Source organism: Taudactylus pleione, unplaced genomic scaffold (genome assembly GCF_031769625.1).
Source record: "Taudactylus pleione unplaced genomic scaffold, aTauple2 ptg000699l, whole genome shotgun sequence".
In the NCBI taxonomy this organism is placed as follows: Eukaryota; Metazoa; Chordata; class Amphibia; order Anura; family Myobatrachidae; genus Taudactylus; species Taudactylus pleione.
This window is the reverse complement of record NW_028285101.1, coordinates 2,424,954-2,452,822: the sequence shown is the minus strand read 5'-3', so window position 1 is coordinate 2,452,822 and position 27,869 is coordinate 2,424,954. Positions and strand designations below refer to the sequence as shown.

At 41.4% G+C, this 27,869-nt stretch overlaps 2 protein-coding genes across 6 annotated transcripts in view; one reads left to right on the top strand and one right to left on the bottom strand.

Moving 5' to 3' along the window:
• On the top strand, positions 1-27,487 carry TMEM254 (transmembrane protein 254). Its single transcript, XM_088456343.1, has 4 exons — positions 1-215; positions 801-904; positions 2,636-2,695; positions 22,433-27,487. The coding sequence occupies exons 1-4, from the start codon at positions 129-131 to the stop codon at positions 22,548-22,550; spliced, it is 369 nt and encodes a 122-aa protein (XP_088312469.1). The 5' UTR covers positions 1-128; the 3' UTR covers positions 22,551-27,487.
• The window catches only part of LOC148477692 (uncharacterized), an 81,533-nt gene continuing 79,827 nt past the window's right edge, over positions 26,164-27,869 (bottom strand). For 4 of the 5 annotated variants that reach the window (XM_088456339.1, XM_088456341.1, XM_088456337.1 and 1 more), the window contains one exon: positions 26,164-26,622. In XM_088456339.1, the coding sequence (XP_088312465.1) occupies positions 26,524-26,622 (99 nt within the window). In that variant the 3' untranslated portion in view covers positions 26,164-26,523. The remainder of the gene's footprint in view (positions 26,623-27,869) is intronic. The other variant, XM_088456342.1, reaches the window with a different exon arrangement.

The following is a 27,869-nucleotide window of genomic DNA, read 5'->3' as shown; positions in this document are numbered from 1 at the left end:
GGGGCTATGTGACTACTGAACTGACGGAGGAGGACTATGGATCACGTGACACTAGCAGAGGGCGCCCGCCGGTGTCAGTGTATGTGTGCCCGGCGTGCCGTGTCTTCCTCCTCACCAGCAGTCTCAGCATGGCATCGGCCGCCAGTGCCTCCTACTTCCAGAGAGCCAGCCTCTTCTGGATGGCAGTCATCACCATCTCCATCGGTTTCTTCACTGTAAGGTTTGGCGGTGGCTGGTCGGTGCATTGGGATAACATGATGCTCTGGTTGCAATGTTGGTGTTGACGGTGCAGAATAGCAGCTGATGCTATAGTGGGAGAATGAATGTGTGCGTGTTAGAGATAACAGGGAACATGTATATATTGTATAGCCATGGCAGGCAAGTTTTTAAAAATGCAGGCAGTGCCCCTCATTATCCCCCCCCCCCCCCCCCCCCCTTATGCTGGTGGTGCCACCCCATGAACAGAGATGGTAGTAAGTGGCACCTGCAACTTTAATATTAGGGAATGATCATCAGCCACAGAGCTGGTTCCTATGTACAGTATGTAACTTCTGTACTTTTCACTTTCTCACGGTTTGGATTATGTGGAACTGCTTCTGCACCCGTCACTCAGAACCCAGAAATAAGCCCCATACTTCTAATTTTACAAACCTACTGCTATTGTAAAGATGGGTGATTTGTTACAAATTCAGTTATTTCAGCAGAATATTATAACCCAAACTAAAGGCAACTTGTTTTAATTTAAAAACTCAGCTGGGTCTTGCCCTGGTGCTTTTCTGATTTATGTGTTTCATTTTCAGTGGACCGTTTTCTGGCCGGCACAAGTTCCTTACGAGCAGATGGGGCCTCTAGGTTCATTTGTTCAATACCTGGTGAAGAATCACCACAGTGTCATGTACGCAGGGTAAGTTACAGGTGTCACTTTTATTTGCATTTTAATGGCTAGCAGAGGGTGCATTAAAAAGTATTAAAAAATATTAAATACAGTTTTTTAAAAGGTTAGATGCTAAAGGTAGTTTCTAGAAATGTGCCTGTACCTAATTACTGGTTAGATACACTCATATATAACAGAAAAAGGTTGCTAACGGGGTGGCTGCTTTCTATTCTCTGTGTTATGAGGAACAGGCTACACCGTGTGACTGTCCAACCAACAATCATTAATCAGTGTGAACTTATTTTTTAATAGAAATTATCCTGAGAGCTATTTATTTTTTTCTGCCATAGGTGGGGTATATATGTACATTCCCTGGGTTCTATTGCCGCGTATCCCCTACATGACATAACTGAGCGATTGCATGATTACGACATCGTAATCGTGCAATCGCTCAGTAATCGGGCACAAATCGTGCACAGTAATGTCAGAAACGACCAGTGATGCGCTCTCCCGTTGGTCGTTTCCGACATCAATCATCGCCCGAACATGCTGGTCAATCTGCCGATAACGACAGATTGCCCATGTTCGGGGATGAGGGAGTGTGCCTACACTGAATACTGAATGACTGATCGTTCAGTGTAGGCACAGCACAGACTTTGAAATGATTGCACGATTACAATGTCGTAATTGTGCAGTCGTTACACAGTCTGTTAGTGGATACGCACCATAAGACTAGCTTTAACCAGTCTAGACACGTAATAAATACTAGCAATCTAATCCAATGGGGGAGGTAAAATGAAGAATTTGCCCAAAGCAACCAATCAGCTTCTAACTGTCATTTATTGAGCACAGTCTTTGAATTGACAGTTAGAAGCTGATTGGCTGCTTTGGGCAACTTCTCCATTTTCTCTCTCTTGAAGAGCTTCATTCTTCTCCCCTTTATATTACCACTTTAGATTAATGTTACACATTTTATAAGATAATATTAGGGATTGGTTCCAAGCCAGATCACATGATTCTGCAAACATAAATAGTATAGTGGAATTTAGATATTGCCCACCTGAACCTATTGTTTGACAAGCTAAGCAGAAGTGGTTTTAACAGTGCAGGCAAGTTACAGTGTATATGTACTTAGACCTGATCTTTGCTCTCTTCTAACAAAATCAGATAGGAACACAGAAATATAAGCTGTCCTTTCTGTCACTAACAAGCCTGCGTGCTTTGAACAGTCCACATTTCACCTTGAGAGTTCACTTTGGGTGTAATCTTGATTGAATTGGTGCAAAATAAGTTACAAATTGCAAACCTGCAGTAGCTAATAGCTCATGGAAAGGCTGATAACATCCATCCTTTAAGCCAGGGGTGGGGAAACTTTTTTTTTTTTCTACCGAGCGCCATTTTGATATATATAACAGTAGTCGCGGGCCTGGTGCAGGCCACGGCCCCTCCGTGTGATGTCATACGGGGGCGGGGACGCAATTGCCAGTCATTACAGCAATGCCGATGCTCCGTGGAGCTGTAAGGGCAGCGGTGTGACCATTAGAAGCTTCCTAAGGACACTGTGCAGCAGTGCCGCCTGGAGATTCTGACTGCAGGGTGCCATTCTAGGCACCCTGTTAGCTGTGAGGTTAGCAGAAAAAAGCTCAGAGGCCCAGACCAAATGATCTCTCGGGCCTTATACGGCACCTGGGCCTGAGGTTCCCCATCCCTGCTTTAAGCTAACACTAAACTTTTTATTTTTATTTTTTTGTTTTGTTTCAGGTATTGGGTAGCATTTATGGTGCATGTGGGCGAGGCCTTATACAGTTTACGACTCTGCAGGTCAGTACATACAATTGCATTTTAACTATGATGACTATCAACCTTATGAAGCATGTTAAGGAAAAAGACCAGCAGGAGTATGGTATAGTTGTCCACTATGGGGCTGATTTTTAAGCAACTATTGTGACACTCATGTAAATGTATAGAATCTGCTGATAAGTATGCATAGTCCCTTTGGTTCCATTAGTTTGAACTTAAATATACCTCTTTTATTATGTGCCTTTAACCACTTACGTGGCGTGGCTGCATGGGATGCGCCTGCAGCCTGAGTCCTCCCTCCTCCATGGGTTTCAGAGGAGATCACATGTGCAGAACGGATCTCCCTAGGACACCAGTCTGCAAGGTTGTGGTCTGTGACTACCAAATTTACACCCGTCTAGTTGAAATCCTGTACAGTTGTACTGTAGGGGAATCCTACATTTATCCTTTACCGTTGTCATGGGTTTAAATTGTTTACCACGAGGTAGTTGTTTGAATACCCAATTTCCCAATGCTTATGTAATCGCAGGATAGTTACCGTAACTTGTGTATCTTGTTGACTATTTTTTATGATTTGAATGCTGCTAAAGTAAATTATAATTCTGGAGATAAGGCTTCTCATAAAATCAGTTCATGATTTAAACTGATACATTGCAATATTAGCATTTACGGGCAGATTGAATTAACAGCGAACTTGGTCACCTGACCTTTCACCCGGGATAAAACTCACGGCCATGACATTTTGTTATTCAATTAGAAATCCGCAATAAGTTAACATGTTTCAATGGGAGTTAAGGGCCCTATACAGTACATCTGCCGGCTGTTTCCTGGTATGGACTGGAACTGCTGATCCGTTGGGGAATGTGTGAAAATCATCATAATAAAATCCCAGATTTGCTGATCCCGCTCATATTTTGGTTGGGATCAGCAAATTGGGGACATTCAAAATTTTCAATTTCACAGATGCCCCAACCTTGGCATGTGGGGAATATCGCAATGTAAGGGGGCCTTTAGCTGGGCTATTAGTTTGTACCTCCAGAATAGGTGAAAAGTAGGAAAAATCCTTATTTTAATGTAAAAATGCCAACATACGGTGCAGCACCCCTCCCAATGTATATGAACATGTCTCTTTTTTAAAATGCTGAAATAGGTTTTAGATGATGTAGGACATGTATGCTGGATGCTGTATTCATGGGAAAGGGATTTTTGAACGTGCAGATGGGAGTTGCAAGAGTTTTTTTTTTTTTTACAAACTTGTATAAACACACAAGGGGTATATTTACTAAAGTGCGGGTGGAGATGTTGCCTATAGCAACCAATCAGATTGTACTTATACTCATTTATCTAACATCTTCTAGAAGATAATAGCTAGAATCTGATTGGTTGCTATGGGCAACATCTCCACTTTTAAAAACCCGAACTTCAGTAAATATACCCCTAACAAAAAAAAAACACAAGTCAGACCTCAATGTACCATAAAATACTATATATTATTTTAAATTCTGAAATACATTTGCCGGCTATCATTTTTCCATCATTTATAAAAGTTGCAGGAAATCAACCATTTTACGCCATTTACGGCCTATAATACTTTACTTATGACAACAACCCATCTACTACACTATCCTGATATCTTATTTGCTAATCTTTTGGGTTCAGGATGATTTCCCCACTCTTTCATGCACTTGAAATAGATCGTAAACTGCAGAATTAACACATGAGATTGCCCGATGCCTGTGACTTACTGTTTGACACAGAATTGTGCCTGTACCAGGACCGCGCTGGAAAGTATTCAGTGAAGTGCGCATTAATGTAAGGCAGGATTTCACGTTACGGGACTCCTGGCTAATTGAATTCGGACCTTAGTTTCTCTATGTATCCCTTTGATGATTAGAAGCCTACAGATGTGTCCACATACATCTTACTTCTGTACGCTACAAGTCGCGTTAAACATAACGCGTGAGCACCGTGCGACTCTGTAGCGACTAGCATCTTTTCGTGGAACTTATTACAGTCAAATGCATTCTTTTCCCAAAACAATGCTTATAGGACGCACAAGCAGCTATATGCGTGCAAAATATGTTACAATTTCAATGGTTGTGACGCTGTAACGTAGCATTTCATATACAGATACTCCCTCAGTCGCACACACAATATAGGTTACCGAGTCACTCCACGGCATGGCGCGACTAGAAGGGTTGTTTAACACGCAAGGAAGTAAGATGTATGTGGACACATCTGGTACTTGTTCTTTCAGTTTCAACCTGTGCAGAATGTTTCTTATTTCATATTATTTCTATGCATTTATTTATTTTTTCAGCCAAACTGCTAGTGCACAGATCTGTAAGAGTTAACTTCACCAGTTACCACCTTCTTGCCTGCATGTATGACCACTAAACCTGGGTACACACTGGGTGATATATCGCAAATGTTTGATCAACAGTCAATTTACTGTGACTCTTATATTGTAAGAGTTACAGTGAATGACTGTAGATTTGATCAAATATTTGATCTCTTTGTATCAAGTAGTGCAACACTTTAGCCAAATACTGTTAGATTACAGCCTCGCTCTGGAGAGAATATTAACAACACTAATATAGTTAACTAATTCTGTGGTGTCATTAAGCAGAAATAGAAGTGGATTAATGTATAACTGCCTGCCTTAATTATTTGGCAGAAAAATTGTTATAACCTTGTATAAGGGTAATTATTCTCTTCCCCTCAGACATAATATAAGATAACCATATCATACCATAACATATAATAACATTTGAGATCCCTGTGACTAGATAGCCTAATTATTATCGGATCTGACTGCTTGAAGTCACATGGCTCAGCAATAAGTAACATACGATAATCCATGTGTAATGTCTTATCCTACAATTATCGAATAAACGAGCAGACTCTAATTACCGGTTTATAGGGAACGCTTAACTAATATAACAGAACGAATACATGTGTATACCTGATCAGCAGAAAAGAAGGAATATGTTTTAATGCACACTTTGTAACTTTTTTGCACAACTATGCTATTTTACCCTCTTAACATATTTCACCTTTAATCCTCAACACATTATTTTAAGAAATAATAATAAAAATGTAACTTAAACTACAACTTCAGTAATACCTATAAGTGTACTCCATGATCTAAATAGTGCACCACTTTAAACACTCTTATTGTCTCTGTGTGCTTTTCTTTTGAAGATCTCTGTTGTTGGAAGCAGATGGGATAATTACCAACCCAGCAACATAGATAACTCACCTGTGCATGATTATAGTGATCCACAAAACATGACCTGTTTGCGGAAGTTGAGAAATACTGGCCTAGTGTATTTTCTGTAGTGCCCCTGCCAAACCTATTAGGAAAAAAAAAAAGTCTGCAGACCGCCCGTACACGCACAGTGGCAGCCAAGGGGAGGGGGGCGGGACATGCCCCCTCGCCGTCGGGACCCGCAGCCAGACACAGATGATGGCCGTTCAGTGTGTATGAACGACCATCATCTGCAGATCACTCGATCTGCAGATATATCTGTATAGTGTGTACCCACCTTAACTCGCACTGAACCAGTGAGATTGAATTTGTATTTTTCCATTTGCAACTCCCTGAGGGTGAGAGATGAAAAGGAAAATCTTTATTTTAAGGTTAAAATGTTGGGACACTCTGCTGAACCCCTTGGACACCTTCCCTATTAACTAATCAGGCAATTGGAAGTTTCCAATTAGCCTCATTAGTCCAAAAATTACATGTCATTTTTGGGGGTAACAAAAAAAAATTTCCTCAAATTACCCTCAAAATCAACTTTTTTCCGTTAGTTTAGGCACCCCGAATTTAATTAAAACATTATTTTTCATTGAAAAAAATATTGTAATTTTTTTTTTTTTTACAATTTTTCAAGGTGCCATCAAAGTACCCCCTACTTTTTTTTTTTTGCATTTTTGGTTTAATTTGTTGAAGATTAAATGAACAGTTTGCATTTTATAATTTTTTTTGCATAAAAAAAAGCACAAATCGGCCATTTGACACCATTTAAAAACCTACAGTACCTTCCTAATGCCCAAAAACAGCTGCTTTATGGTCATGCTGACAAAATTATTAATTTTAGGGGGTCAAAGATGGTCTCCCCACTTTTTTATGCACTTCTCTCACATTTCCTTTGGCAGTCAATTCGCACCCCTCCGCTGTGAGTACCGCAAATGGGGTTTTTTAATTGGATTGGAGAGTTCTTGGAAGCACGCATTAGTGCGAAGTCTGCGAGTTTCAAGAAACAAACTCTCGTCTTGCAATTCGCACCTAATAGGATTGACCCCCCAATATATATATATATTTTTTTAATATATCCACATCTGGTCTTATCCACACTTCAGGTACAAGTATAAAATGTTTTCTTACAAGTGACATTGGCTTGAGAAGAAATTATTTAATTCCTATAGGTGGTACAGCGAATTTGCCCCTCTGTCGGGTCCTTTGTGCCCCATTGGACCTCAATCTAGTGCTTGGATTGGGTGACACAAAAGCCAGTAATTACTTCTGCCAGAACAGTTGGAGAGTTAGGGGGGTATTCAATTAGGCTGCGAAAATCCGTTATCATTTTCGCCTCTTTCAATTATCCCCGTATTAAATTTCAAAGACTTTTTCGCCGGTGCGAAAAGTCTTTTGTTAAAAAACGGAGATAAGATTTCACCATGTAATACATGGCGAAAAAAGTGTAGAATTGGGGTTTAGGGGTGCAGAATAATAAAAAAAAAATAGCCTGCAGCCTTTTTAATGTCCCCTAAAAATAATCTATGTCAAAGAAATTAAAAAAAAAATCCTCAGGACACCCCAAAAAATGTACTTTAATTTTGTGGGCAAAAATATTGGGGAACAAAGTTTTAAACTAGCTAAATTGATTCAGGGGGGGTTCCTAAGTATGTGGCAGGTGTTTTCTAGAATGCGGCTGGTAGCGGCAGGTGCATTTTTTTAAGAATTGAAAAAATTACTTTAGGGACTTCAAAATATGCTTGCACCCATTTTCATGTACCCCAAATTTGATGGGACAAGTTATTTAAAAAAAAACAAAACTAAGTGCTATTCTTCACCCCGTCTTCTAAAGCCGCATTTATGCACCTGCCGCGGCCACCTTCATTCAGTAGCCCAAATCAGGGGTACCCATAGTGATCCCCAATATCAGGACATCTTTAGGAGTGACAGGAAGATTTCCCAAAAATTGAATGGACTTTTCAATACTTACCTTTCCGCCGGGTCCTATTTTCGCCGGATCCTAATTGAATACTGGGATAAAGCGGGCAAGCGCCTGATACTTTATCCCAGAAAAAGTAGCGATGATGGCGAAAAGTCAGACCTTGTACTTTTCACCTGTAATTGAATACCATCCTTAGTGGCAATGTGGAATATTTTTTAAATATCTTCAAGGGGGAAAGAAGTTCTAAGAACTAAACAAACTTTCTGCCAAAGGTGGTATTTACATTTTATCATAAAGAGATTTTACCATCCCTTATTCCTAACCAATGAATAGCAAAGAGAAGATACTCCTCCATTCACTGGATTTATTGAGAGCAATATCTGTATTTATCTAGGATCAGGAGTTTTGGGAATACAGAACAGAGATTCCAACAAGACCTCCTGAAAGGTTATGTCATTTCTAGATGGATCAGAGAAGTACGTACATCCCCAGATATTAGGAGCTCACTTTACTCAACTGGAGACAAATTCTTGGGCAAAGACCAAGGCGCCTGCCTCAGTGACAGAAACTTGCCTAGCCATATCATTATAACTTGGTTATATTATCCTCTGCTGATTCTCAGATTGGATTCTGCACATATCCATGTCATTAAATGTTTAGTTGTGCCCAAAGAATACAACATCCAAAGTCACATACACTGCACAACACATTATAAGGGCTGCCATGGAGTACTGCAGGAGGAAACAAAATTCTGTTACCTGATCATTTATTATCTTCTAAGCTCTCCATGGCAGCACAGGTTTCCCACCAATGAAATCAGAAAAGGAAGGAAAGATGGGGTAGGCGCATCAAAAATGACAATAGATAAATCTAGAAGCAGCTCACCAGGGAGGAGTGGCTAACCCCTTTGAAAACCTTATGGAAAAACAAAAACAACTGGGAACGCTGAATGACACTAGTAGTGTCTAAATTTAATATATGCAGATGTAGTCATGAAATCACAAAAATACATATAATAAAATTCACATATTAAATAGACCTTAAATAAAATCTATAGATGACAAAAGGAAATAAAAAAATAAATGAAATAAAAAAATATGAAAGGAGCCACTGTGGCCACAGAAAAACTGACAAAAAAATTGGCATGCATAAACAAAGGGGGATTATTTCCCAATGAATAAATGTTTAGTATAGATATGTGAGTTTTTTTTCTTTTTATCTTTTTGTCTCTTTATCCAGGATTGTATGGAAATTAATCAAAAAGTCTGTTGGATTTGACTTAAATAATAAAAAATAAAATCAGTGTGCACAGCCACCGAATGATGGGCTTATTCCACGGAATTAAAATCAATTTGTAGTGGGAGTGAACATTAATATAAGTCATTTCTGGGGATATATTGCTGAAACCAGTAAATCGTGACTAACACAGTCTCTGTGTAACCAATAAACTTGTACCGTATTGCTGTTTAGCAGCGTAGATCTTGGGAGAGGCCTCTCCTAAAAGCATCCAGCAAAGAATCCTCAGTGCCCGACATGTGTCCAGAGACGCCGACCGTGATGTAGCGGTGGAGTTCAGACTGCTGTAGTGCGTGCTGGCTAGGAAATCGGCAGTCTCATCCTGTGGTGGAGCCGCGGTCAGCTGAAGATTCAGTGGGATGTAGATGATAGTCCCGGGTGCACCAGCGTGTGGGGGTAAAAAATCAAACACGTTTCTCAGCCTGTAATCTATGGCTGTTTCCTCAGGTTTCTGAGGCTGAGAAACGCGTTAATTTTTTACCCCCACACGCTGGTGCACCCAGGACTATCATCTACATCCCACTGAATCTTCAGCTGACCGCGGGCTCCACCACAGGATGAGACTGCCGATTTCCTAGCCAGCACGCGGCATGCACTACAGCAGTCTGTGAACTCGGTCGGCGTCTCTTTCCCACCAATGATGTTTCAGATATATTTTTTTAAAACAGCTTGGGAAGTTACTCAGACATGGGAATTGTAGGGGTCTCCCTATATACCATCTGGGGAATGTTGTGGCCATTTGGCCAGGAGATGGTTCACGTATCTGGTTTGGGACATATTCTGTGTTTACATTGAATGTATCTAGAGATGTACACTGTTTCCTTTCTATATAACACCCAGACTTGATGGATGGCACAGCCACTTGGACTAGAGGTTAATTGGCCAGGTCTGCTCACGCTGGCCACTCATATATGTGGACAGATTATTAGCAGATCTAAGGTGTGGTGTGTGTGTGTGTGTGGTCAGCGATCAGCATCATCATCTACAGCTTCATTTCCTGCCTTCTATCTAGCAATCCTCTTTTTTTTTTTTTCTGAAATGTAATAAATATGGCTAGTAAAACACAACGTTAGTGCATATATAAAGAGAAGGAGAGAGCCTCTTTAAATAGAATACATAACAACCTTATACCCATACGTTTTAAATCCAATTAAGTTTCTTTGACTTTGTTAAAGCATAGTGATTATCCATCTTTTGTTCTATTATGGTATAGTCAACTTAACACACAGATGGGCAGGTTCAATTACCCGCAAGCTTTATTATACTGCTTTAGGTCATGGGTTAAGTGCCCGGAGCTCTGGGTTAATTGCCCAGTTAGTTCGCAAATAGCTTTAAACCTAGGGTTAAGTGATGGAGGTATACCACGGTAAGCCTACGACTAGCCCCAAGGGCGCATTTAACGTGGATATTTAAAATTTTGCTTTAAGTGCACCCTTGGGACTAGTTGCAGGCTTACCGCAGGCAGTAATTGAATTGCTTCGGCACCTTACCCAGGAGTTTAGCTGCGCCATAAAGCCTGCAGCTAATTGAATCTATCCCAGAGTATAACAGAGTTTAGATAATAACCATATTTATTTAATGTTTGTGTGATTGATGCACAAAATAGTAGATTTATTACTATGAGCCTTCACTAGAACATAACTCTTGTTATGACCAAGATTGTTGCATTTTCAGATACTGATGTTGGTATACTCATTCCAAGCTTTTACTGTATTCCACAATGCCTTCTACAGTTCATACAAATGTTTTATTAATGCACTGATATTACCAACTAACTATATACTGGTTACAGTAATAACTGCTAAAGATGCAGTCACAGCTCCTGACATAACGTACTGTTGTTAGTCTTTAGTTTCCATGGGGTATCTGGCCGCCATCCTGGTATTATGTTTTATAGTGACACATGGATGACAGGGAAAGTCATCGTTCCTCAATGTTACCTAAGGAGCTAGTAACTATGAGAAATACAGGTCTATGTACTAAGCCTTGAAGAGAGAGAGTGGATGGAGATGAAGTACCAACCAAACTACAGACTGTAAAGTGTGACAGGTGCTGATTGGTTGGTACTTTATCTCTCTCCAAGGATTAGTACATAGACCCCATAGAGACTATAGCAACAGCTGTCCACTATAGAACCTTCCATAAGGTAAATTATTGGTGAAATGTATTGTGTAGTAAAACATTTGTCTCCTAAAAGAAAACCGGACAGGAGAATATTATTTTAGAATAGAGAACCTTTAATTGCCAATAATACTTTATGACTGACTATATCCACACGTGTAATTTACTTCTATCCCAAAGCTACATATGTTTCTGTTCTGCAAGATTGCTTGTTCTATGAAAAAATGTATCAGTACTCACCTAAAGTTACATGTTGATACAAGATAGCCAGAGTATGGAAGCCACTGTATAAGTCTTCAGATGCTTATTTTATTCGTTTCTGTAATGAGTTAATGGATTTCTGCAGTGATAAGAATTAAGAAGTAAACACAAAAGAGTGCCTGTACTCTGTACCATTGAGAACCATCAGGGAGATAATGTATGTACTGTATTGCCTAAACTCTTACTGCTGGTTAGTGACCAGCAGAGGGAGACTCGTGCACTTTTCAATCCAAGGACTGTTCTAAATGGAAGTCAAGATTTAACGTTTAGCCATTTATCTAATAGGCTGTGACAGGGCTATAATTTAGATAAACAAAAAAAAACAAAAAACGCTTTGTTTAAAGATAAAATCTCTACTTCAATTTGTTCTTTTACAATGTCCATATTTATTTAAATAAAAAAAAAAGCTTAGGACCCCCTATACATGCTTAGTAAACAGTCTAAAAACTAGCATACACCAAATGGGCACATTTTCTTATATTTAAATAAAGCATGTAATAAATAACAATTGTGTATTAGATAGTAATGTGCACTAGAGGTCACTGTGTTCCATGATTACAGTGGGTGCTAACAGACCCCTACATGTGCAGTTTCAAATATGATGGCATTCTTCTTTTCTTCTGCATGCTGAAACAATTATCCCTGTCTTTTTTGAGTTTCATAGCAACCTAATATGTTCCATTGAGCGATGTTACTAAATCTGTAAGGTTTGAATCTCTCTTATACTCTATGATGTCTGCTAATTCTTTAATGCATATATCTTAAGCAAGGCACATATTGGCCTGCTGTCTTTACAATTTGCTATGGAATGTGGTGTATAGTAAGCACTTTGTAGCCATGGCTTTTGTGTTTCATTGCAAGATGGTCACTTCAAATATTAAAAAAATGCCATTTGCATGTACACTGTAAGAGAGGGATTATTGTGTGTCACTTATTATTAAGAGTAAATCAAACTAGAAGGTGGATCTTTTCACGTAGGCCAGGCGGGGCCGGATTAAGGCCCACATGGGCCTGGAGCTGAAAATGTTCAAAGACCTATACTGAGAAGGATTGGCGCTGTGTGAGTGTGTTCAGAGTCACCTTGGTGTGTACAACCCCTACATTTTTAACACTATGGCCCCCAATTACTAATGAGTTTTATCACCAAAACGAGTAATACATTTTACTGTGTGTGATAAATGGTGGTCCAGCCAATCAGCTCCCAACTGTCATTTTTTCTAACAGTTGACAGTTGGGAGCTGATTTCCTGAAGCACCATTTATCATACACAGTGAAATTTATTACTCATTTTGGTGATAAAACTCGTTAGTAAATCAGGCCCTATGTCTCCCTAACTACATAGAAATAGCAAAATTGCATAATTTTTTTTTATGGGGGGGGGAGAACTAGAAAAACTATTTAAATACTTAAAATGTATGGCCAGTTAGGCAGCTGGTAATCATGCTGTCATGTTGATGGGCCTATTTTTATGTGGAGGCCTGGAGCTGTAGCTCCATCCGCCCCATTGTTAATCTGGCCCTGAGGCCAGGCAGGGTTTAGAGTTGGCAGATGGTGTCTAACTCAACAGTATATAAGTATAATGTGGGGTACACACACTTGACAGTCGTTCGATTGGCTGACCAATGTAATGTTTTGCCAAGATTATGCACAAACGACCTTCTGCATACGAACTTACCAATAGGCCACCCGATATGTCTAGTCAGTAGAACCAGCTGTGATGTCATTCTAGCTGGTTCCTGTGGCCTGCACATGAGTCGGTCACTTGTGTGAGCAGATGGCCGATGCAATATATCTGTAAAAGACATCATTATTGTGTGTACACACTGCCAGGTGGGCTGAACAATATATCAGTCGTCGGCAAGATGTGCAAGTGTACAGCCATGGCCAAAAGTTTTGAGAATGACACAAGTATTGGTTTTCACAAAGTTTGCTGCTTCAGTGTTTTTAGACTTTTTTTTTGTCAGATGTTACTATGGTATACTGAAGAAAATTACAAGCATTTCATAAGTGTTAAAGGCTTTTATTGACAATTACATTAAGTTTATGCAAAGAGTCAATATTTGCAGTGTTGACCCTTCTTTTTCAAGACCCCTGCAAGTCGCCCTGGCATGCTGTCAATCAACTTCTGGGCCACATACTGACTGATGGCCGCCCATTCTTGCCTAATCAATGCTTGGAGTTTGTCAGAATTATTGGGTTTTTGTTTGTCCACCCGCCTCTTGAGGATTGACCACAAGTTCTCAATGGGATTAAGGTCTGGGGAGTTTCCTGGCCATGAACCCAAAATTTCAATGTTTTGTTCCCCGAGCCATTTAGTTATCACTTTCCTTATGGCAAGGTGCTCCATCATGCTGGAAAAGGCATTGTTCGTCAGCAAACTGTACTTGGATGGTTGGGAGAAGTTGCTCTTGGAGGATGTTGGCTCCCTTGGCTGAGAAGCAACCCCACACATGAATGGCCTCAAGATGCTTTACTGTTGGCATCAGTGCCAGATTAAGGTCCACATGGGCCTGGAGCTGAAATTTTTGAAGGGCCTATTGTGTGCCGCTGCAGGGGAGTATGACCAGCACTGTGGCGGTGTGACTAAAGATGTGGGGGCGTGCCTAGTGTGTGGGTGTGATCTACACAGAGTGTGTGGCTATCTCTCCTTGATGGCTAGAATAGTTTAGATTAATAAGAAAAAAAAAGAATAGAAAAATAATCTAAAATTGTTTTGGTATATTTCTATAAGTGTGCATCCCACATCCATAGTCACTGCAACGCTGAAGGTCGTCATTGATCATCATCACCCTTCAGTGTTACAACAGCTCCCTATACACAAACTCACACATTTTATATAATATATATATATACCTTCTCAAGACGAAACATCAGACAAAGGAACTTTATGTATCACCACAGTGACTAAAACTGCATTTAAATACCCCCGCCACTTCCATGTACCCACTCCTCATATAAAAAAACAGAAATAACATCATCCATGTCCCGCCTACCTATCTAAGGGCCGTATTCAGTTAGACGCGAAAAAGTATCGCGGATGACGTCATCTCGCCAGGTGGAAACTTTTCGCCCTATTCAATTCCAAATAGTTTGGAAAACGCAACGCAATGCAATGTAATAGGCAAAAAAGATTCGCCTATGAATAGGTGGTGAAAAAAAGTGCAGAATTGGGGTTTTGGGGTGCAAATGTCGGGAAACCACTCAGCACCCTTGGGACAGCCCCCAAAGCATAACTGCGTAAAAAAATCCCTACAAAAAATTAGGAACACCCCAAAAATGTCTTTGAAAATGGGGGCGAAAAAGTGCAAAGTGGGGGTACAAACTTTTAAACTAGCGAAATAGACTTTTGGGAGGTCTGCAAGTATGGGGGAGGTGTTTTTTTGATTGCAGGTGCTTGCTGAGAGTGCGTTTTTACAACATCACTTTTGCGATTTTAAACCATGCTTGCACCCATTTTCAAGTACCCCAAATTTGACAGGATTACTTATTTTCTCCAAAAAAAACGGCTTAATACCATTCTTCACCACTTGTGCAAAGACGCTAATTAGAAGCAATTGACAGCACTTGCCAAATACCTTCGGTAGGGCTATTCGGGGAAATCTATATTGATCCCCAATATTAGTGCATCTTTTGGGGGGTGTCAGGCTGCTTTCCCCATTTTTTACAGCACTTTTCGCCTGTTTGAGTATCGCCAGGACGCATTTTCACCTCCTTTAGAACTGAATACTGCGAATAGAGGGGGTGCACCCGATAAGTTTCTGCGGTCAAAACACGCAATGTAGGCAAAGTGCGGCAGGTGAAACCTTCCCGACTATTTGCGGCTAATTGAAAACGGCCCTATGTATATCTAACAAAACCAAATCCAAAAATACAAAAGTATATAATAATAGGCTAGCTAACATGCATAATCAGCCCCATGTAGTATAGATAATGTGGGTAAATTGCGGCCACTAACACTAGCTAGCACTAGCTCCAGTCCGTGACCGGAAGTGCTCGGCGCCACGCTTCCTATGTACGCTCTACTGGATTACACTATCATAGGAAGTAACAAAACAGGTTATGCAAGTACTGTGTACCTGCTTCCAACATCCACAGAATCCAAGGTTATCACACCACTTACCTGTCAGTAGCAGACCGCCGCATAGTCACCGAACCATGACCGGAAGTACACTGTAATGGTGCATACACACGGTCAGATTTTTCTTCAGATCTGAACGATAACGATTTAAAAAATCGTTCATATCTGAAGGAAAATCTGACATATCTGACATGTCTGAACGATGCGCGTTCCCGATGGTCAGATAACGATATCTGACATCTTATGTGTTTGCAGTCAGATTTGGACGATTCCAATCATTTTAATGCAGTCAAAAATCGTTCATAGTTCTTCAAATCGTTGGTCAAATCATTCATCAAATCGTTCATCTGACAGATCTGACAAATCTAACCGTGTGTATGCTCCATAAGGCACCTCCTGTTTGCGCTCCAGCATGGTGCGCAGGCTCAGGAAGTAACCAACTAAAGGGATAAAAATACATATAGAATCCAGCTAGTACTCACTAAAATGGCAATTACAGTATGGATCACTAAAAGCTGAAAAGGTTGAATAAATGTGCCCTATACCAATAAATCTAGGGCCACCCAAATACTGTGTGTGTGTGTGTGTGTGTGTATATGTATATATATATATATATAGATATAGATATAGATATAGATAGAAGATGGCACGGCGGCACTCGCGGTTTTTCAAAGAAATGAGGACAACAGCCCAATAACTTTCAACGTTTCGGTAATGAAACCTTCGTCAGGAACCTGACGTTATTGCCGCCGCGCCATCTTCTATATATACCATTGCAATCCTGTCGGAGGGCACCCGGTGAGTGTTGTAAGTTTCTGAGCAGTGGAGTGCCAAACTATCACAGACTATATATATATAATATATATACACACACACACTTCCAACAAGCAGCACTCAGCGGTCTTGTTCAATAATGACATTGCACAGCTTCATCGAGCAATGTTTTGGGCTTTAATGCCCTTCGTCAGGCTGCATACACACAACGAAGGGCATTAAAGCCCGAAACGTCAACAATGCTGTGCAATGTCATTATTGGAACTATGTGCATGATATGTTAGCGGCCACCGTGGCAGTTTTTAGTTGGTGGTAAATAGAGTACTGCGCAGTTTGGAGTATCTCTATATATATATATATATATATATATATATATATCTATCATACCAGTGTCCATATAGATCATGAACAAGCGGCACTCCACGGACTTTGTAAATAGAAAAACAGTTGTCATCAGTTTTATACCCTGATGACAAGGCCTTAAAGGCTTTGAAACGTTGGCAATAAAACAACTGTTTTTCTATTTACAAAGTCCGTGGAGTGCCGCTTATTCATGATCTTTATGGACACTGGTATGCTGCATCAATTCTAAAGAAGGCACCCTGGCACTACCTTTATGGAACTGTGAGTGCCCCTCTACATGTTGTGTGTGTGTGTCTATATATATATATATATATATATATATATATATATATATATATATATATAAAGGACAATCAAAGGCGGCACTCTAGAGGCTTACAACAACGTCTTTATTCCATCCAACGTTTTGGGCCTCTTTCAGGGATCTGATGACGACAGAGGCCTGAAACTTTGGATGGAATGAAGACGTTGTTTCACTTTATACAGTATACCAAGTCTCCAGAGTACCACTACTGATTATCCTCTACATATTGTTATTTAGAAGAACCTACATCATACTTGCCGACATTCAGTTCCAACAGGGAGCTGAATGTCTGCGCACAGCGGGGGGCGTGGCCGGGTAATGATGCCACATTGCTCAAAATAGCGGTATTGTGAAGCATGGGACGGGGCCATGATGACGCGATTCAGCGCGAATCGCGTCACTGGCCCCCCATTTGCTGGGGTTTCTAGTTTACTCTGGGGGAGGGGGGTAGGGTGGGTCGGCTTGCCTGCCTTTCCAGGGGGGCGGGAGCGGCACCCGATATTCGGGAGGCTCCCGGCCAAATCGGGAAGGTAGTCAAGCCTGACATACATATATACATATAAATACATATACACACATACAGATAAACATGCAGATACAACCATATATACATACAAATAAACAGTGCACAGTAAACAGACAAATACACTCACACGTACATTCATAGGTGCTCGACTAACCTGTTTGGTAATACATGCTGCTCTTTTCTCATGGCTGGTGACAGCTGCCTTCCCTCCCGTGCAATTCATCTCAGCCTCTGCGTTCCATCCGCAGCGCTGACTTCTCCAAATTTCTGTGCCCAAGCCTAGGGCTAGCTGTCAAAAGGGCCGTGGGTAAGGGGAATGGGCGGGGCTTCAGATGGCCCGGTTACCGGAGCTTCTGGTGACCCAGGGGAGGCAACTGTGGGCGGCCAAAGGGAGCTGCTTTAGCACGACCTGGCTGCGGGGGCGGGGCTTCGGGCAACCTGGAGGCGGAGCTTCGGGTGACATGGGGCGGGGCTTCAAACCTGTAGAGGGGGCGGGGCTTCGGACGGCCGAGGGGGCGGAGCTTTGGACGGCCGAGGGGGGGGGGGGGGTTATGTTAGGCAATGGTACAGCTCCAGATCCTCCGTTGTCAGGTCAGGTTCAATGCAATGCAGTGTTTACAAGGAATTTTTTTTTCTCCTGTCTGCACAGCAGTGTCTGGATCCTGTGGGCCTATTTAAATGGTGGGCTTGGAGCTGCAGCTCCACCAGCCCCATTATGAATCCGGCCCTGGTTGGCATGACACAGGACAAAGACTTTTGGAGAATGGCCTGGTGTCAAGAAGGGCAGCAAAGAAGCCACATCTCTCCAGGAAAAACATCAGGGACAGACTGATTTTCTGCAAGAGGTACAGGGATTGGACTGCTAAGGACTGTGGTAAAGTTATTTTCTCCGTTGAATTACCTTTTTAGATTGTTTGGGGCATCTTGAAAAACGCTTGTCTGGAGAAGGAAAGGTGAGCAATACCATCAGTCCTGTGTCATGCCAACAGTAAATCATCCTGAGACCATATACAGTGGGGCAAAAACGTATTTGGACAGCCACCGATTGTGCAAGTTGTTGCACTTTAAAAGATGAGAGAGGTATGTAATTTGCATCATAGGTACACTTTAACTGTGAGAGACAGAATCAGAACAAAAAAATCCGGAAATCACATTGTATGATTTTGAAACAATTTATTTGTATATTCTTGCGGAAAATAAATATTTGAACACCTACCAACCAGCAAGAATTCTGGCTTTCACAGACATGTTACTTCTTCTTTAGGAAGCTCATCTATCCTCCACTCGTTACCTGTATTAATGGTACCTGTTTGAACTGGTTAACTGTATAAAAGACACCTGTCCAAACCGTCAAACAGTCAGACTGCAACCTCTCCACCATGGCCAAAACCAGAGAGCTGTCTAAGGACACCAGGGACAAAATTGTAGACCTGCACAAAGCTGGGATGAGCTACTCTACAGTAGGCAAGCAGCTTGGTGAGAAGAGATCAACTGTTGACGCAATTATTAAAAAATGGAAGAAATACAAGATCACTGACAATCTTCCTCAACCAGGGGCTCTATGCAAGATCTCACCTCATGGGGTATCAATGATCCTGAGAACGTTGAGGGATCAGCCCATAACTACACGGGGGGACCTGGTCAATTACCTCAAGAGAGCTGGGACAGGTTACCATTAGTAACACACTACGTCGTCATGGATTCAAATCCTGCAGCGCCCGAAAGGTCCCCCTGCTTAAGCCAGCACATGTCCAGGCCCATCTAAAGTTTGCCCGTGACCATCTGAATGATCCAGAGGAGGATTGGGAGAATGTCATGTGAGACCAAAATAGAACTTTTTGGTATAAACTCCACACGCTGTGTTTGGAGGGAGAAGAATGATGAGTGGCATCCCAAAAACACCATACCCACTATGAAGCATGGGGGTGGAAACATCATGCTTTGGGGATGCTTTTCTGCAAAGGAGACAGGACGACTGTTACGTATTACGGAGAGGATGAATGAGGCCATGTATCGTGACATTTTGGGGAAAAACCTCCTTCCCTCAGTAAGAGCATTGAACGTGGCTGGGTCTTCCAGCATGACAATGACCCCAAACACAGCGCCCGGGAAACTAAGGAGTGGCTCGGTAAGAAGCATTTCAAGGTCCTGGATTGGCCTAGCCTGTCTCCAGACCTCAACCCAATTGAAAATCTGTGGAGGGAGTTGAAAGTCCGTGTTGCCCGACGATAGCCCCAAAACATGACATCTAGAGAAGATCTGCATTGAAGAGTGGGCCAAAATACCTGCTGCAGTGTGTGCAAACCTGGTCAAGAACTACAGGAAACGTTTGACCTCTAATTGCCAACCGAGTTTACTTTACAAAGTAGAGTTAAACTTTTTGATTGTCCAAATATTGACTCTTTGAATAAACTTAATGTATTTGTCAATAAAAGCCATTGACACTAATGAAATGCTTGTAATTTTACTTCAGTATACCATAGTAACATCTGACAAAAGGTCTAAAATCACTGAAGCAGAAAACTTTGTGAAAACCAATAATTGTGTCATTCTCAAAACTTTTGGCCATGGCTGTATTTTATACTGGTGTTTGCACCCTTTGCTTTGCAACATTGTTTACACTTTTTAACTGGATTTGCTCATGATTCTCAATCGTCCATTGAATTTAAAGGGTTTGGATACACTAATATATCAAGTCCATGTAATGCTGGCCATACACTATACAATTATCGGGGCGATCCTGCCGATATTCGCGGATCGCCCCGATAATTGTACTGTGTGTGGGGGCGACCAAGATCAAAATATTGATCGGTCTGGCATGCCGAATCGACCAGCATGTCGGACTGATGCGATATTTGCAAGTTTGTAGTCGGCCGCATCGGGCAGTGTATGCGGTCACTGCCCGAGCGACCAACTTTTCACCCAGTTCTCTGCATGTGCATGCACTCACCTTTCTATCCCCAGCGACTGCAGAGCTGAGCCGACGAACTTCCGGGTAGCCGCTGTTCACTTCCGGCGTCATAGATTAGTTGAAGTCTAGGCAGTGAGTAGTTTGGTAAGACAGCGCTGTTCTGACATTGCAGTCCCGTGAGCCAATCAGCGGTCGCGCTGACTGTAGCGCGGCTGCTGATTGGCTCCGGCTACTGACAGTTCCCACGTGGTGTGACTCAGCCCACGTGGGAACTGTCAGTTGCCGGAGCAAATCAGCAGGCGCTCTACAGTGAGCGCTGCCGCTGATTGGCTCACGGGACTGCAATGCCCCGTCAAGAGCCGAGAGCTGCCATTCGGGAGCTATGTGTATGTGTGACAATACACATAGCTGTGTTCCGTGGATCGGGTAAGGACGTTTTTTTGTTTTTAAACACCCATGGATTACTGCGGAGACCAGCGCTGGATGTAGGTGAGTATGAAATCTTTCTTTGCAGGCCCATTTTTTTTGGATATTCTACGTGGAGAAGTGGACAGAACATCTGGTATAGGTAAGTATGTGTGAATGGGTAGGTGTATATAATAAAATTATACTGGGCACGGTGTGTGTGTTTTGGATTTTTTTTGCCTATTTATTTTACAGTGAAATTACACGTGCCGCATGTCTGCTGACACTTGTAGTTCCACAAGTGCAAAATGGCAGGCATGCTGGCACTTTTAGTTCCGCTGTAAAGTACAATAGTGCTACATTATTTGGCCCCCCTATTACCCCCATACCCACCGCTCCAGGGGTATGGGGATGAGCCCCAGGCTTCAGCGTAAGCCTGTGGTGCTCGGGAGAGGGGGGACCCTTTTTGGGGGGTCCCCAACTCCCCCGAGATCACCGGCTTGCGCTGACCGACTTGGGGTGTAATGCTTTGGACCTGGAGCCCCGGTGATTGGGTCTCCGGGCTGTGGCAGTACACCCCGGTCGGTTGGGTCTGGTGCTGGTCTTAAATATAGGGGGTACCCCACGTCGTTTTTGCCCCCTATATTTAAAACCAGCACTAGTCCCAGCAGCCTGGTGTTGGTTTCTAAAATACGGTGGAACCCTACACATTTTGTTCCCCGTATTTTTAGAAACCACCACTGGCTGGCAAGCCTGGGGCTGGTTTGCCTTTTGGGGGGGGACCTTATGTAAGTCGTGGTTTTTAATTGCCGCGGCAAGTGCATAAATGCGACTTTGAAGAAAGTGATGCAGAAGAGCATTTATAATTTTTTGGGGGCGAAAATAACTATGCCCAGCAAATTTGGGGTACTTGAAAATGGGGGTCAGCATATTTTATACTTGCTAAAGTGCAAATTCTTTTGTCCCTCCCCTGTGAGGGAAGAAAAATATGACAGAGCCTGGCAGATTTTTGTTTGAAAAAATCTGTTGGTTGTGTTAAAATATCTGTCAGTGTATGGGCAAGATATCTGTTGCTTTTAAATTGGTCTGTTGGTCAGACAAATATTTTTATCTGACAGTGTATGGCCAGCATTAGTCATGTTACTCAGTTCCAATTACTGATTGATTTTGTTTTAATAATGACTTGCCTATACATGAATATTAGTGGCTTTGGAGTAGTCTGCAAAAGAAAAAATAACCTGGACACATACTGCCAGACACATAGCCTACAGGGACTCTCCCGGAATGCGAAATCCCTTTAACATTTAAGTTGCTGAAGTTAGCAGTGGTTTAATTAATTAGAGCCAAATGGTCATCAGGGGACCCATTTGATGCTGAAAGGCTTCAATACTAATTTGATAAACAAGCTTCAACTATTTGTGATCTGTAAACATGTAGCTGCTAAATGACCTGACAATGATTGCCTTTGAGTTATACTAATGGTCCACAATAAAATCATTCAAGGCCGTGTATTAACATGTTACCTTCTGTTTCTAGTACTAAGGGAATTGTGGACTCTGGAGCTAGAATCCAGTGGGTGACACAAACGTTTCTCTTCGGAATAGCTTCCCTCTCTCTCCTGATTGCATACAAGCCACCAAAGAAACAAAAATAGACTTGGAGGAACAGATGACCTGGCAGCCACAGCCTAAGTTTTTCCTGGATTATAAAACAATGAATCTAACATTTTCAAGGACCTGATTTTTCTTCATTTCTATATCAAAGTCTCTCAGCAACTGATTATTATTTTTTTATTAAATCTTAATCCAGCACTAAAAACAACTGTCAGAAAACCTCTGTAGGAAACTGAGCTGGAAACATCCTGTACAACTGTGACACTAATATGGAGTCTGAGCAATGATTGAAACTGGTTCCCATCCTTTAAGGGGATGTGGAGCAAGGAAATTAGTCTGCTTTCATAAAGGCACATTATGGTCCAATAAACAATGATTTTGTTGTTTTACAAATGTAATAACTTGTTGTTCTTGTTTGTTTTTTAAACAATGTCAGGAAAGTTAATTTTAACCACTTATGCTCTTCTGCCCCTAAGAAGAAGGAATTGTTAATCCTTTAAATTTATGACCTATACATTCTAAAACAGGTTTACTATGGGTTTTCTGTGCTAAATCCCCTGTCTCTAGCTACAGCCTCAGTGGTTTAATACTGTCGTCAATTTAACTACTTTATTTTGTCAATATATAACGGAATGCTCAAAATGGCAATATTGTTATGTTGTTATATTGTTATTGTTATGCAGGGCATGAAACCATATATTGTCACCATGAGCCTGTTTGGCTGGGCATATAACTGTGATGGCTGCATGTGATTGTGGTTAGCATGATGCATGGAATTGTATATGTCTGGCTTTGGGAATGTGTATGTTGATAATAAGGCTGTACATGGTACGTATTCTGTACAAATGAGTCAGAAACGTACAATTATTACTTGTAGCAGTAGAATGGGCAGCCTCCAATTTGCCTCCCCACAAACATGTGGCATCATTTAGCCATCTGTATGAACACCCTCTCTAATTGTCTGTGTTAGTCTTGTTTGGTGATCGTCTAAAGAAAAAGAGAATCGAAGAAAAATGTAAATAAATTATTTGAATTCCATCAATCCACAGCTAATTATACAGTAGGCCTAGAATGATAAAACTATATAATCAGTACATACTTTGGATAAGATCAAGTTACCAAATTTTTACAGGAATATAAATAAGTTTACAGCCTTTAGACCAGGGGCGGGCAATAAGCTGCCCTCCAGCTGTTGTTGAACGACAAATGACAAATGACATGGAACATGTTAACATTAGAATTGGGCTGCTGGAGAGGACGGTTAGGAAATCCATGTTAAGTGCTCTTATCACTGGTTCCACAAATACATTAACCCATAGCAACGGGTCACTATCCAGGAACCCATGGGTTAGTGTGCATTAGCCCTAATTTTACCTTGTGAGGAAAAAGGGGTTGTAATTGAATAGCCTCGGGCGGAGAAGCCCAGGGCTACCACCCTTTTCCTCATGCTATAAATGACCGCAGCTGATTGAATCCGGCCCATAGAGTTCCCCCCTTTGCTGCATCTGATAAATGGAATCCTCTTGAACTAGTCTGCATAATGCATGACATCACATACTGTATTGTAAAGATATCAAACCATGAGATGAGCTTATTGATGTTGAGCTGTATATTGGGGGTGTGTAGCGTCAGGGGTAGTATATTGTGGATCAGGTTGTCGTCTATGGTGAATGTGTGATAAAGAATATGCCATAATGCAGGGCATGAAACCATATATTGTCACCATGAGCCTGTTTGGCTGGGCATATAACTGTGATGGCTGCATGTGATTGTGGTTAGCATGATGCATGGAATTGTATATGTCTGGCTTTGGGAATGTGTATGTTGATAATAAGGCTGTACATGGTACGTATTCTGTACAATTGAGTCAGAAACGTACAATTATTACTTGTAGCAGTAGAATGGGCAGCCTCCAATTTGCCTCCCCACAAACATGTGGCATCATTTAGCCATCTGTATGAACACCCTCTCTAATTGTCTGTGTTAACTTGATCTATAGTCTTGTTTGGTGATCGTCTAAAGAAAAAGAGAATCGAAGAAAAATGTAAATAAATTATTTGAATTCCATCAATCCACAGCTAATTATACAGTAGGCCTAGAATGATAAAACTATATATCAGTACATACTTTGGATAAGATCAAGTTACCAAATTTTTACAGGAATATAAATAAGTTTACAGCCTTTAGACCAGGGGCGGGCAATAAGCTGCCCTCCAGCTGTTGTTGATCTACAAATGCCAGCATGCATTGCAACATTTTTAGACTGGCCAAATAGCAAAACTGTGGCAGGGAATGGTGGGATGTGTAGTTTTACATCATCTGGAGGGCCGCTTATTACCCTCCCCTACTTTAGACCCTATTCGGCTTGCAAATAGGAAATGGTTAGACTTTGAGCGTAAATGTTTAAAGCTGCTTGTGCAGGTGGACAGATGTATGGTAAATCAGCCCACATTCATCGCAGTCAGATCTACCACGAGTGCTGTCATTTTCAGGCTGAATGACCAAATCTCAAATGATCACAATTAATGTTTCTATTCTGGTCAGTCTTGGTCATCATCCCTGCTCTAATTCTGTGCAAATGGTTCCATGGGGACGGTTGTCTGATGGGACCTGAACACTATAACAACTGCCTCATTTTATCAAAATGTCAACTATATAATTTCCATTTGTTAAAATGAGATAAGGAATTATTAGTTTAGTTTAATTGTATTAATTTATTGGACAGTCTCATTCTTTTCCTAAGCTTATGACCAGGCAGTATTTAGTCCAGTTTCATTGTTTTACCAGTTAGTTTTTCTTTTTCCATGATCTGTAATTGTAATTCCTTTTAAGATAAGTAACACACCTCAGCGAAGAAACAATTATCCACAGAAATTGTTGTGTGGTTGGAAATAGTCAGTGCGGCCCGATTACTGCACAGTGTGGTGCCAGATTAACCCACTTTTACAGTTCAGTATGTACAAAGATTATGAATGATAACAATTAGCAAAATTAATTCTCCTTACGTAACTTATAATCACACGCATGTCAGGTTTTTGCGCTTCCTGAGGCTATCACAAAAACACGGCCTGATAAAGAGCCCCGCCCCCTCACACACACACACAAGACTTTATCGGCCCAGACATAAAGCACATTTAGTAATGTATATATTTTGTTACATTTTAATGTTATATTTCACCTCTGTGTCTCACTTTGGATAATTTTCATCCCCACCTAAGGACTGAGGGGTATGTGGTCTTTACCCCAAATCAAAGGTAGGAAGTGTGATCCAATATCCATGTAGATGCTGAAATATCTATATCACGCCTAGTAGACATTTTTTTGAATTTGATATCAGGGCTTGCGGATGAAAGGGACCTGTTTTCTTTATGAGAGGACCTTAAGACCTGTAGCCTATGCACAGGAAAATGTTGCTTTTGTACATGTGACTGAAGCATGCAGCTCTATTTTTGATATGAACACATTAATAAAACAGGATCCACCATGGTTTACAAGCAGCTGCCAGCAGCTCTGAAAGTTATTGTAATTCATCTCCACGTCCACTGCCATCGTGGAATGAATTGGGTCTTCATTTTATTCCCCAGTTGCCACCTGTGTGTTACCACCTCCCACTTCTGGCACCCTAGGCTGCTGCCTAATGGCTGATGGGGCAACTGCACAAGAACTGACAAAAGGAAAACCAATGTCTCTCATCTCTAGTGTATTAAAGTTTTATATGTCTTAAACATGTACATGAACAAATTACAGCTTTCAAATAAATCCCAAAAGGTAAACAGAACACATAAGATGTAACTGTCAGGCTAATATTTAGACCTGTTTTACTTACCACCTATATAACTAGAGAAAACACATGGGGAATGGGGCTATTGCTTCAATGATCAGGTGAATAAGATTGGAGGCAGAAGTACCCCAGGGTTTTTAGGTATTTATAACCTGCTTTTGAGACCAGAAAAGAAAGCAACAAATGCTGATAAAAGTCTTTGCATTCATCTGCCAAGATGGCTGGCCCTCTTCTCATTGCTCTATCCATTTGAGGGTTGAGTATCTATCGGCAAGGGCCGTCCTTAGCTGCATAGAGTGGGCCTTATCCCTGGTCTCCACCCGACACGTTACCTGTATGAATGGAAAACAAAGTCAGCACAGGTTCCACAGAGACTGCACTGCTAATTTATCTAAGGAAATAGAAGAAACCTGGTATCATTCATTTAATAATTTGTATAAATCTAAGGAATTCTGGGCCTGATACATTACCGTATGCAACTGTGAATACACACGCAATCGGCCGATTATTTCGCACCGCATGCATACGCATTATAGTGCGCCTTCTGGCCGATGCGATGGGGACTGCGATCGCAGTGACTATGCAGACCATCGCAGAGTGATTGACAGGAAGTACTGTTTGTGGGTGGTGATGGGGGAACGGTCAGAGAAACTCAGGCGTACCAGTGCGTTAGCACGCCGTTGCAGGGGCGTGCGTAAATTATCCACTGCGATACCATACGCAGTGTGAGGTCTCATAGCGTGCTTGGTTGTTAGCAATTTCTGAGTAAGGTCAGAGCTTGTGCGTGTGGCTGCGATGGTACTCGATTGTACCGATTGGTTTCGCTATTCTATGTATTATGGATGTGTGCAATGTAAAGTGGGCGTCCTTATGTAGTGCTGTGATCGCAGTGGATTAGCATACTATCGCAGTTGAACGTGCATACGCAATATTGCGATCCGTAATGAATAATACCATGTGTTGGTTGTTGTGTATTACATCTCTTTGTGCCACCTACAGGCTGTTTAGATTTACTGCACCCATGTAATAGGCAGCTGACTACTTCCATCTGTACTGTACTTTTCAATGTAATCTCTCAAAATAACAAAGGGTGGTATCTGCCTATATTTTAGTCTTCTGCATGCTACTATTCCTTCCTTCTGCCTATAGTGTAGTGCACAAATACCTAGATCTCATTGCAATATCTATAAATAAACATACAAAACACTTAAAACCATTTGTGTATGTAGTTCCTTGGCCAGATATCTATGTCTAAGGACTCTGAGTGCTTTACTAGAAAATTACAGAATATTTCCAACACAACTCTCATGTTTAGGAGGTGCTAACAGGTAACATGATGAAAGACTCTCAGTTCTCTCCCTCCAGGTCCCTTTCAAGCTGCCCAAAACCACGTACAGAGATAGACTCCTACGTGTTACATTGTCCTGCTGAATATACACCCCCCAAAATACTCATGCCACATTTGTCCACCCAGCTTTGGCCCTACCTATGGACGTGCACATTTGCAATAGGCTGTACTGTCAGAGAAAAATTAAGGGCTTGTTTGGTATGAATTATACTTAGGAGAGGTAGTCAGGGA